The sequence below is a fragment of the Coenobita brevimanus genome, chromosome 17, assembly GCF_032717465.1.
Source record: "Coenobita brevimanus isolate Jiangsu-jjx chromosome 17, ASM3271746v2, whole genome shotgun sequence".
Taxonomy (NCBI): domain Eukaryota; kingdom Metazoa; phylum Arthropoda; class Malacostraca; order Decapoda; family Coenobitidae; genus Coenobita; species Coenobita brevimanus.
Genome location: NC_136970.1, coordinates 507,224 through 520,000, shown reverse-complemented (window position 1 = coordinate 520,000; position 12,777 = coordinate 507,224). Strand labels below are relative to the sequence as shown.

The 12,777-nt window shown below is 41.7% G+C and overlaps 1 protein-coding gene across 1 annotated transcript in view; it reads left to right on the top strand.

Annotated features, from left to right (window-relative positions):
- Mad (mothers against decapentaplegic homolog 1) overlaps window positions 1–12,573 on the top strand; it is a 34,836-nt gene extending 22,263 nt beyond the window's left edge. The window contains exons 2-8 of the mRNA XM_080265847.1: window positions 2,194–2,365; window positions 6,095–6,355; window positions 7,024–7,116; window positions 8,781–8,902; window positions 9,628–9,826; window positions 10,429–10,669; window positions 12,362–12,573. Coding sequence (XP_080121973.1) covers window positions 2,194–2,365; window positions 6,095–6,355; window positions 7,024–7,116; window positions 8,781–8,902; window positions 9,628–9,826; window positions 10,429–10,669; window positions 12,362–12,521 — 1,248 coding nt within the window. The 3' untranslated portion in view covers window positions 12,522–12,573. The remainder of the gene's footprint in view (window positions 1–2,193; window positions 2,366–6,094; window positions 6,356–7,023; window positions 7,117–8,780; window positions 8,903–9,627; window positions 9,827–10,428; window positions 10,670–12,361) is intronic.
- The last annotated feature ends 204 nt before the right edge of the window (window positions 12,574–12,777 follow it).

Sequence of the window (12,777 nt, the reverse complement as noted above, 5' to 3'; positions counted from 1 at the left end):
GGATGCTTGAGGATAGGGATGTGGATGTGGATAGATGTTTGTATGTGGGAGGGTAAGGATGTAGATGTGGGCGGATGTGTGAAGGTAAGGATGTGGATGTGTGTGTGAGAGAGAGTTAGGATGTGGATATGGGTGGATATGTATGTGTGGGTAAGGATGTGGATGTGTGGGTGTTAGTGGATGTGTGAAGGTAAGGATGTGGAGGTAGGGTGTGGATGTGTGAAGGCAAGGATGTGGGTGTGGGTGGATGTGTGAAGGTAAGGATATGGGTGGAGGGTGTGGATGTGTTGGTATGTGGATGGGTCATGGAGGAGTGTGGATGGCTGAGGATAAGATTTTGGTGTGTGTGTGTGTGTGTGTGTGTGTGTGTGTGTGTGTGGGCGGGAAAAGCAACACGTGCACCGGAAGCTTGTCTCCCCACCCAGCTGTTTGGGGAGGGGGAAGAAGAGGAGAGGGGAGGGAACTAGTAGGAGGGAGGGAGGGAGAGAGAGGAGTGAAATTGTAAGAGAGGGAGGGAAGGAAGGAAAGAAGGGAGGTGGAAAGGAGGGAGGGAGGGAGAGGAGGAAAATTGTTAGGGAGGGAAGGAGGGAGGCGGGAGGGAACGAAGGAATGAAGGTAATGTGAGTGGGAAGGAGAAAGGAAGTGGAGGGAGGGGAGGGTTAATAAATGAATGGGAAAGAACACACATGATAATGCCCTCACCAGCTGTTGGCGGGGTAGGGGGTGGGGGAATTGAATTTGATTTTGAATTTGATACATTTATTGAGATACACAATACTGTACATATAAAAATAGTAGTTGTACAATATCTCAAAAGGAAGATGATACTTAGGTAGTCATCTTCCCGAGCCTATTAATGTATTAGATTACAATATACTGTACGTGTGATTGGTCAATAATTTTAAAGCGGACTAATTAGTAATCTTATATACAGTAATACATGTATTAAACTGTACAGTGAGTATAAAGAGTGCTGTTGTATGTATGTAGTTACACGGGGTGGGGGAAGGAGAGGGGAGGGAAGTAGAGGGAGAGGGAAGGAGGAGAGGGGAGGGAAGGAGGAGAGGGGAGGGAAGTAGGAGGGGAGGAGAGAGAGGAATCTAAGAAGGATAGATAAGGGAAGTGGCAGGAGGGGAGGAGGAAGAGGGAAAAGAAATGAAAGAAAACGAGGGGATGGGGAAAAAAAATGAAAGAGAACCATCTCATATGGCGAAATTTTTGGCAGTGAGAGAGAGAGAGGGGGGGAGTCGTAAGCGTGAGAGTATGCAGATGTGTGACATTACTCAAACAAGCGTGTCTTTAGAGCATAACTGACCGTGAATAAGTGTGTGAATGAATGAGTGAGAGTAAGTGAATAATAATGAATGAAGGAGAAGTGAATTAGTGATATTAAGCATGAAAGAGACTGGATGATAACTGAATAAATGAGTTACGGGAATGAAAATTATTGAGTGAAAATGAATTGGAATGTGATACTAAGTAAATAATAAGAGTGACTAAGTGAAAGAGTTATTTATTTTCGAGAACAGTAGAGCAAAGGTCAGTGCGAACTTTATGATTTCAACTACTATAGACTTGCAGGAAGGGTTGAGGGTAATGCAAGAAAAATGAATCAATTTTGAGAAGTCAGAGGTCGTGTCAGATCTTTGACTATATTCCATAACTCAAGTTTTATTTCATTTGCACCAAGCTCGGTGGAATGGTTGAGGGTCAGACAGAGATTTTAATATTTTGAGTGCAGTTCATTATGATGATCAGCTTGCATAGTGTTGATCAGATTTGGATCAGACATGTTGGGAGGGTTGAGGGTTAGACCAGGATGAAATAATTCAGTTTTGAAAACAATTGGTCAAACATTAGCATCGCTGAGGAAAGTTAAATGTTTGACCTTTACAGCAATTATAGGGCACATTCTGATTTTTTTTTTTTTCCCTGGTGGATGTGTGTATGGGGGTTAACATCCAAGGGGTGGTTGGGGTTTATTGCTCACATATCGCACTCAAAGGTAAGCAGCTGGCCACTCTTGCCTTAGGTAGCCTATCTGGAGCCCAGCCTGGAGCCTTTATGCTCTAGATGAGGCTGTAAAGGATGGGACAGTGGATGGATGGATGGACTGTGTAAATTGAGGTTGAATGGGTTGTTTTTTGTTTTGCTTTCCGAGATACAGTGTGTAATCATACGTTTTGTTTACAGGTTTCACACCGCAAGGGTCTGCCACACGTGATCTACTGCCGAGTGTGGCGGTGGCCGGACCTTCAGAGCCACCACGAGTTGAAGCCACTGGAGCACTGCCAGTACCCCTTCTCAGCCAAGCAGAAGGAAGTCTGCATCAACCCATACCACTACAAGCGGGTTGAGAGTCCAGGTTAGGCCACAACTTAAGAGCTTAGTTATTATTTTGGTTTTCAAGTGTGGGCAGTAATTGATGGTGGTATCAGGATGGCTGAGCATACAGAGATGAGATGGGGCACAGGTAGGTGGATATGTTATGCTTCCCTGAATAACAGACAGGTGTAAAGGGCAATTGTGAGTGAGTAGTGGCTGTGTATATGGTGTGGCAGTGTGATGTGTGACAAGTGTCAGGTTTGGAAGCATGAGGTGTGAGTGTGTGATGTGGCAGTGTGTGGTATGTGGCAGTGTGAAGTGTGGCAGTTTGAGTTATGATGTGTGTGATGTACGTGTGAGGCACAGCATTGTCTTCCACAGCACAAAGACTTTATTAACACCACACGCAACCATGAAGTGGCCGGGAGAAATAAGAGACAAGAGCCAAGAATGTGTTGATGTGTTGACAGGCTCAGATATACGAGTAGCACAATGCGTGTTTGAAGACGGCTTAGGAAGGAATGAAGAGCTATTTTTATGCCAGGATTGGGTTGCATAGTTTGTTTGTTTTATTGTGGCCGGCCCTCGGATATTGCCTCAGACCCATCAGTGTTGATATGACTCCCTGGAAGCTTAATAAGTCATGTTGTGGTTATAGGGGAGTAAAATTAAAAAGATATATTATTTCTTGCTAATGAAAAGCAGTTTTAATCAACTTGGGTAAGATGTTCTGGAGAGGGATACCTTCATCTGTTGGTGGTAGTAGTACAGTAGTAGTAGTAGTAGTTGTAGCAGTAGTAGTAGTGGTAGTGCAGTATGTTATAGTATCTAATAATATTGTCATTTTGCAAATATTATACTTCAGCCTTTCAGTCTAATGATAAATTTTTAAATTTCAAGGTACAGTACATGTAGATGCTTATATTTTATTTTAGGAGAGACTTTTTGAACTGGGGAGGTTAGGTATAGCCTTCACTAACTCCAGAGGGGATCTCCTAAACTGAATAAGATAGTCTGGAGGCAGCAAGAATAAGCAATAGAAAGATGTGAAGGGACTGAAGGAAGTTAGGTGAAAAGATAGGCTGAAAGTAGTAAGAATAAACAATAGAAAGATGTGATTGAAGGAAGTGAATAAAGTACCGGTAGTCAAATGATAAGAAGAATAAGCAAAAGAAGGGTATGATTGGATTGCAAAGGGTTAAGCATCTTTGGTTCATATTCTTATCTGTTAAAGCTCCCTAACACCTTTTCCTTGGTGGTTTATTTCTGCATATAGTTCATTAATAATGTGTAATCTATCTTAGAAGTACAAAAGAGTAGCAAGGTGTAGTAAGCAAATCACTAAGGAAATGGTGTTCGGGAGCTTCTTTAACCGACGAGAATACGAGCGTATGTCTAATATCTGTGGCATGCGAAGGAGGGTGTGTGTGTGTGTGTTCTATAATGGGTATTGACTCTTGACTGTGAGTTACGAGGCCAGTGACATGTAAAAGTGGCATTGTGTGTTGGAGAGGAACATACAGCAGTAGCATGAGAAATATATTTAGCGGGTTGTATTTATTTTCTTTGTGTTTTTTCTCGCATTAGTCAAGATTGTCAGAGTTATACATAATTCATTTTTTGTGTTTTAAATGTCCTGTCTCACACTGTTTTTGGGAGGGGAAAAGTATCAGGTTGATGATGATGATTTATTATTGTTATGTGGGTGTATGTGGGTGCCATATTTGAGATGTGTGGAACTACAGTCTCAGTAATTTGGGAATTAATATACAGTGTTAGTGGATGTTATAATTGTTATCCTTAATTTGTGAATTGTTTGGAAATCACTGCGAAAATTTACACAGGAAGTTGCATTCCGTGCATTGTTTAGTATATTGTAAGAGTGTTGGAGTGGCCAGTTCCCTGCAATCGTCAGGTCACGTCCACATGGTCCTCAGGCCACAGCAACAAGAGTGTCTGTTGTCTAGGCTTTGTAAAGAAAGTTGTGATTTTATTATTTGAGGAAAGTGTTTGTGTGTTTTACCGTGGATAGTCAGTCTTGGAACCATATTCTTGGCAGGTAAGGAGGGTCCCTAACACCACCTCCTTACTGATATTTTTTTGTACATGACTGTATAATATCATTTTGTATGTTATTTATCCAGAGTATGGTGATACAAGAATGATTTAAGTAACACAGCAGAGGGTGGAAAGGGGTAATAAGCAAACCAAGTCACTTAGGAAGAAGTGTTAGGGAGCATCCACAACCCATGAGAATACAGGTTTTGGTGATGATGTGTGTTAGTGTCATTGGGTGTAAGGTAGTTAGGTAATACTGTATTCAAAAAGTACCATATATATATATACATACCGTATATATGAAGTAGTTGTATTTTCTTTTGCATTTCCTTGGTGTGTTATAATTTTCTGTTAAAGTTGCCTAAAACAAAGGATCTTCTATTGTGCATTTTAAGTGCCCTGTCTTACTCATCTGTCGGTGAGTAAAAAAGATTAGAATGACGATGATGATGATTTCAGTTGTCTGATATTGGCATGTGGAACCACTGGCGTACTGTAGACGATGGCAGTGATGATGAGGATGACGATGACGTTGATGATAATTTAATTGCCTAATATCCTCAGCGTGTGCCACAGTAACCAAGGAAGGTGTTTGTGTGTTCTGTGATTCAATCTAGGCGGTGATGCGTAAGAGTGGCATTGTGTGTTGGCCATGAGACAGATCGCTGTTGTGTGGGGCAGGGCTGGTGAGAGACAGGCTTTGATGTATCCTTGAAGCACATCATACACTGTTAGCACCCCTCACACCCCTCTCCTTTTTCTCTTCTTATTCTTTTTTTCCTTCTCTTTCTTCTCCCACACCTTCTTCCCCCTTCTCTCTTGTCTCTCACCATCTTTTCCTCCTCTACATCCTCCTTTCTTTCCTGTTGCATTCCTTCTTCTGTTCTTCTTTCTCCTTTACGTATTCATTCTTCTTCTTCCCTTCTGTCCCTCTGCACCACTTTGTTTTCTTCCTCCTCCTCCTCCTCCTCCTCCTCTATCACCTCCTTCCCCTTCCTCCCTCCTCCCACCTCTTCTTTCCTCTCCTTTCCACTTTCCTCCCCTCTCCCACATTTTCTACCCTTTCCTCTTCCTTTTCTTTCTTGATCCCTCCTCCCCTTCTTTTTCTTCCTTTCTTCTTCTTCCTCTCCTCTTCCCTCCTGCCTTCCTCCCTCCCTCATCTTCTTCCTCCCTTCTTCCCACTCTCCCCTCCTCTTCTGCTTCCCACCCCATCTTCCCCCTCCCCCCTCTTTATTAGCATCCTTTGTCCTGTGCCTGAAGTGCTTGTGTATGAAAAGATTGTTGTTCGCTCGAGTCGCTGATTTGATTTCATCATCGTCTGCAGCGCGAAATAGACTTTTGAAAACGTAAGTCATGCCATATATATTGCTTACTGGCATGTATGTGTAGTGTATTACTGCACTTTTTTTTTTTCCCCCCCCTCATCTTTGCCCTTTGCTAGCAGTGTTTGTGTATGGAAAGATTGTTGTCAATTTTAGGTGCTGATTTGGTTTAGGAAAGTTACCATTAGGAGAGTTAGGAATGACTGTATGCAAATATGTAAACTGTTTGTATAAGGCATCCCTAGTTTTTTGTTCTTAGGAAATGTATAATATCACCCATAGATATAATGGTTATGTAAATACATAAACTGTTTGTATGGGCATCCCTAGTCCTTTGTTCCATGTGAAATTGTAATAAACTATCACATAATGTTAATCTTTCTTTACAGTGCTGCCACCCGTGCTGGTTCCCCGCCACTCCGAGTTTGCCCCAGGCCACTCCCTCCTCACCTTCCAGCAGCAGATCCCTGAGCCCATGCCCAACAACGTGTCCTTCTCACAAGACGGGTTCGTACACTCCTCCCTCGGTGGTGCCTCACACTCGCAGATCGGCACTACCCTGGCTGGACTCAACCAGCCACCCTCACCCGTCGCTAGTGTTGTCAGTCCCACCAGTCAGAGTCCTCACAGCCCATATGCTGCCATCCCAGGTTGGTTGATGCATAGGTTTGAATGTCATCTAAATTTGGCTTTGTTGTTGTCCAGTTTATTGCTAGCCTTACTGTACTTGTATACAAATAATCTAGGCTTACTTTCTCACTTGTGTCATCCACCCAAACCACTGTCATTCATTTCCTTACTACTGCCACCCTCAGCACCAGCAGCAACAACAAAACCATAACAACAGTAACTTTGTCAGTGCCTTCATTTACTCACCCACCCTCATTTCCTACACACACACACACACGCATGGATGCATGCACATGGCACATCCTTTCACAGCCTTCCTCACCTCCATGAATTATAGATTAACTGCAGTACTCAGCAGTATTCTCATCATCATCTCCTGGGCTGCCAATACCCACCCAAACACACCCTTGCTTTTAGATTAGTTATCTTTGAAAGTTAAGGTGCTGTAAAGTTACTGATTACCATGAGTAGAGCTTGTACCAACTGTCAGGAATTAGGTAGCTTATTTTGGCACGTGGGTCAGCTTCCAGTCCATAGAAATGATCAGCTGTATTGTAGCCAACCTCAGTATGGGGACTAAGAGGAAACTATCATTTTTTATGTATTTATATATATTTATACATGGCATGTTGTTGATGATAGTGTTGTATATCTTGTAACATCTGTAATGTTTACCGGTACCCTTTAGGTGGAGGAAGCTTAAGTGGACTGAACCAGCCCCCCTCCCCTGTGGTCAGTCCAGCCAGCCAGAGTCCACACAGTCCCTATGGCAGTATTCCAGGTCAGTCCGGCCACCACCCTTACAACTCCAATTGTAAGTGTCTAAGAAATTCATGTAATTTTGGTTTCATGTTAATCTCTTCCTCCATTTTGCCAGCACAGGTAAAATGGTGGCTTAGCACACCGCCCAGATTTTCAAGCTGCTTATCTCCACCAGTGTCTTGCCATAACCACTCTGTAGTCCTTTCTTCTGTTATTATCATGGCAGCTATGTTGTTGTGACCCCAGGTTCATTTGAACTTAAACCCAGTGGAGTGCAGGCTGATGTCATTTTTCTGCAATTCACTATTATCCTTTGGGGGGATGGGGAGGGAGTTGAGGGATATTTTGTATAAGCCGGCAGCTGTGGTTGTGTTGGTGCTGGTGGGTGAAGCTGTCCCTCCCCAGCACCAGCCTGTTCATAATAATAGTTTTCATACTGGTACTCCATCCTTTAAAGTACCATTACAGGAATACCTACTGCCTGCTTACTAGATAGGTAACATGTTTAGTTATATCTGTGTCTGTCCATCTATTTGGGTTTTAACTTATGAATACCCATGATCCAGAAATCTCATGTTGTCGATTGATAAGTATGGTGGGCCAAAGAAAAGATAGATGGATATGATAAAGGAGTGTTCTAGAAGGCAAGGTGTGGAAGTGAGGGATATTATGAGGAATGAGGACCAAAATGAATGAATGGATGATTTATGTATGGAGAAGCACACAACAATCAATTGGCCAGAACCACGTAATAAAATGTCCACTCCCTTATATTTGCTTATTGTTTATTTATTTTCATTTTGTAGTTGGTAGAATGATGATCCGACAGCTTTATAAGAAGTGCGTTGATAAAGAAAAAAAAAAATCTGATAAGTACACATTGTACATAGTTTTGCTTGAGGTGGAACCAGGATACGGAAAGCTTGCATTGTGTGTTAACGATTGTTAGTTGAAGTTCACGGAGAATTTTGTGTGATAGTTCCCCCACACTGTGCTTTCTTTATTTACTTTGAGATCCCATTTTACTGAAACCTATACGTGAGAATTAGGGTTGGCATGATGATGATAGTAGCAGTGTTGGTGGTGACTATATCTGGAGTAGGTCATTTGTCAGATATGCCAGATCGCTGGGATGGAAAAAATTATACCCCAAGCAGATGGTTTACCGCCATCATGAAGGCATGTTGGGTGATTTGCATTCACCTTGAGGGTCAGTTTTGTCCATATTCTTTCAGCATTTTGTGCCACAGCTTCTCACTTCTTCCCAGCATAACTGCATACATATTCTGCATACATAATATGATGTTATTACCATAATAGAATCCATATGCTACCTTCCAGTTGTGATTTAGCTTATAAGCCTGCTGCCCTCACATGTACCTTTTTGATCTTTCCATCTTTGTATACATTGAATACCTAAGTCATGATTATTTATATTTTTGTTAGTCACTCTTATGTCAAGCTGTAATTGCTTGTTTTGCTTAAGTTTTCTGCCTCCAGACACTTATCAGTTATGTCATGACCATTCTCAGTGCAGGAAAGGAAGTCTGGTGCCATTTTGTCTTTTGATGGATTGAATCATGAGAAATGAAAGAGTGGTGATGATTTTTTTTTTTCTTTTTTCTTTTTTCAAATAAAGTTTAGAAATATGATGATGATGATGGATGATTATTTTTTCCACAGACACGCCCCCTCCTGCATACAGCCCGAGCGAAGACATTAAACAGTCGCAGCCATCAGACACCCCCATGGAAACTGTGCCCACCACCACCATCAACAGCAATGTCACACCAGTTACATACCAGGTAGTGTGTAATACATTTTGTAGACCTCTGTAAACCTTTCATTGTGAGGGGTATGAGAAGTAGTAGCAACCTCAGGCTCATCTCGATCTGAACCTGGTTGACTGCAGCCTGAAGTTGTCCCCCCCCCCCTCCCTCTTGCAGTACACCATCCTCTTTTCAGGGGATAGGGAGGGAATTGATATAACCAGGCAGTGGAGCCAACTGGTTTTATTAGTGCCACTGCAAGAAGGCATCCCTCTCTATTCCTGCTTCCACCAGATAACTTTATCCAACTTAACCAGATGTGTTGTGACCTGAAACTTCACATGTTGGCATCAGTGTGTTATAACCAAGCAGTGCCATTGTCTGTTTATGTAAATGCTCGTTGACTCCCTCCCTAGCTATCTCCTGAAAGGACGATGGTGGACCACAGGAGAAGAGCAACTTCAGCCTGCTGTACACCAGGTTCCAGTTCAAATAAGCCTGGAGCCAAAACATCAAAGTTCTTTCAGTACCTGTATTAAGAACACAGAGGGATAATCCAGCCTATCAGTACAAATTTGAGGTGTTTCAGTATTTTCATCTTAGCTTCTCCATTTCAGTGAAGGGTCCTTCACAAGCGGAATTTATCTTAAAGTTTAATGTACGTGCCTCATGGGGCAACAGTGGATTAGTTGATGAATGAATGAATGCGTAATGTATTGCTGTCTATAAAGTGTTCACAGTAGCCATTGTTTTATTAACAGGAGCCAACCTACTGGTCAAGTATAGCATATTACGAGCTCAACAATCGTGTGGGTGAGGTGTTCCACGCTCAAACACACTCCGTCATTGTTGATGGATTTACTGACCCCAGCAACAACTCTGAGCGATTCTGTCTCGGCCTGCTGTCAAATGTCAACAGGAACTCCACCATTGAGAACACCAGGAGACACATTGGCAAAGGTAGTGTGCTGTGTAATTTTGGCTGACTTAGTTTCTCTTTATAGCAGTTTTTTTTTTTGTTCTTGTTCTTCTTTCCTCTTGGTCTGTGGACTAACCTCACCCCATGCTTAGGTGGGAAAAAAGGTCAGGATGATCATGATGATGATGATGATAGTGATGACTGTGATGGGATTTGGGATTGGTTGGAAGATTGGGAGCTGTATGGAAAGTGAAAAAAATACTTTGAATGGTATCTGATTCACTATAAGTAATTTCTTTTACCCCATTCCTCCATTTTTTTTTTTCCCCCCCTCCAATAAGCTAAGGAAGGCACTGGAGGGTTTTGATGTAACATTCATTAATATCATCAGAATGGTAGGCGTTTCCTAAGTTGAAGTCTGTAGATAGTGTTGATTATATGTAAAAAATATTTGCTGGAGTGAAGGGGTGAAATTTTGCATCATTAGCCAATTGTTGACCTTAGTAATAAACTGCATTTTTAGTATTGGCATAACGTACATTGTTTTACATGGCACTGAAGTCTGTATTTTACTACATGTACAGTACAGGTTCCTCCCTCCTGCCTTCATTAGCTTAATACTGAAATCTTGTGTACTTTGTAGGAGTACACTTGTACTACGTTGGTGGTGAGGTGTACGCCGAGTGCCTGTCAGACTCGGCCATCTTTGTACAATCACGCAACTGTAACCACCACCACGGCTTCCACCCATCCACCGTGTGCAAGATACCACCAGGATGCTCCCTCAAGATATTCAACAATCAGGAGTTTGCACAACTGTTGTCCCAGAGTGTCAACCATGGATACGAGGCTGTCTTTGACCTCACTAAGATGTGCACTATAAGGTGGGCCAGTACAGCCTTTGAGATTTTTTCCAGTACCCTGTTGTACAATGGTAGAGCTTTGGTAAGAAGCCTTGCACTACTATACTGCCATTTAGACACAGGTGTTGGTCAGAGGGTAATACAGTGACAAGGACAGAAGTTTTCCATGATTTAAATAATCTGAATTACAGTAGCATAGACTTGGTCCCTCCTGGGTCCTTAAGTGAATAATAAGAAACTGGCTGTTACATTATTTCTTTAACTTTAGCTTTGTTAACAGTGAAATATAGGAGGCTGTGATTTATTTGCCATTTTTATAGAAACAGAAATTGTACAGAGGGTGATCCAGCCCAGGTAGGTCAATAGACTGAATGCAGTAGAGATGCTGTGAAGTGGGGCCATTTTAGACACTTAGGGCTATTAAGTAAAGTTCATTTTTCCTAGAAGTAAAACTAAGGACATACTATGGGCTGCAGTAGGAAAACTAAGTAGATGATTCAACACCTTCACTGATTTGAAGAAAGGAGAGAGTTGCTCTTACCCAGGTAAAGCTACAGGCAATCAGAATAACTCTGTTAATGGTGCAATCTGAATAAATGAATTATTGACGATTTGTCTTTTAAGATGGTATAAGGATTTTGAATTGTTTGGTGAGGTGTGAATATCTATGCAATCCTGTTCACTAGACACTGATGATTCACCTACTTTCATTCTTTTCTCCTTCTTAGTTTTTGGACCCTAAGTTACCACATTTCTCAGATCGGAATTAGAGTTGGGATGATGATGGTGATAAAGGGGTATATATATGCTTGTGTCTCATTTCCAGATGCATTTTATGAATTTTACAAGCTTCAGTTAACATCCATATATCACTTACAGCAGCTGTTGAAAGTTGTTTTAAGTATTGTTTGATTTATTGAATACTTTAATAATGTCCTGTTTCAGCTTCCTATCATGAATGTAGTAGATCTGAATTTCACCAGATTTATCATTATCCCAAAAGATGCATTTGGTATTCATCTGGTTTTCTTCTGTGTTGCTTAAGAAGGGATTTATTTGTTTTTTTTACGTAGCTCTTGGTTCACTCTTTCAGGGGAAAAAAAATCATCATGTTGACTATTGCTGTATGTGGTGGAGTCTGTTTTTTATTATTTTTGTATGTTCAAATTAAATGTAATTTTATTTGTTTTTTGCAAAAGTTACAGTTTGAACATAAAGTTTTTTTTAGCTCTGATGACTAACTTAGGTACAATAGATAATATGGATTGACCATTATCATTATTATCTTTTGATTAGCAGGGATTTGGCACCCTTTTTTAACGTAACAGTGTTCGGATTGACTCTTCGATACGTTAATGTGAAGCTACAGAATGTAGTGAAAGTTTTGGGGGTATCAGGTAGAGCCAGGATTCTGGGGGCTTGAATGATGAGTGAATGGAAGCGTGGCCCATTGGACTGGGCAAACATGGGCTGTCTGGACATTGCTACTCCTCACCCTGCCATAGGCTGGGAAAGGAGGTCTGGATGGTGTTGATGATGGTTATTATTATTGTTTCAGTTTGTCTGCCATATGAATAATTTGTATCACTCTGCAAGAAGACATGTTGTTTGTCATAGTAGCTGAAGCAAGTGGTGGTGTTCTGTTTGTATTTATATATATATATTGTATTGTAGCCGCCTGTTATGTGAGTGAAGCAAGTGCTGATATTTCAGAATGTCCTTTGTGAAGGGATGGGGTGCCGAGTACCACCGGCAGGACGTCACCAGTACCCCCTGCTGGATTGAGATACACCTGCACGGCCCCCTGCAGTGGCTGGATAAGGTGCTCACTCAGATGGGCGCACCAACTGACCGCATCTCCTCTGTTTCCTGATTGGCCACGCCTCACATGTGTGTCCCTCATCCATTCCTCTCAAAAACCCGTCTCACACCACCTCTCCTCCACCCTGTTGCATCTTTTGTAATGATTAACTTTTTTTTTTTCCATCTCTCACAACCTCTTGTCAAATTTTTCTCTTTTCTCCCCTGCATATCTTGTAACTTAAACCACGTTGTGTCACATCTTTTGTAATGATAGCTGTTACCAGTCTCTCGCTCCTCTTGTAACATTTACCTCAGTCTCAATTTTG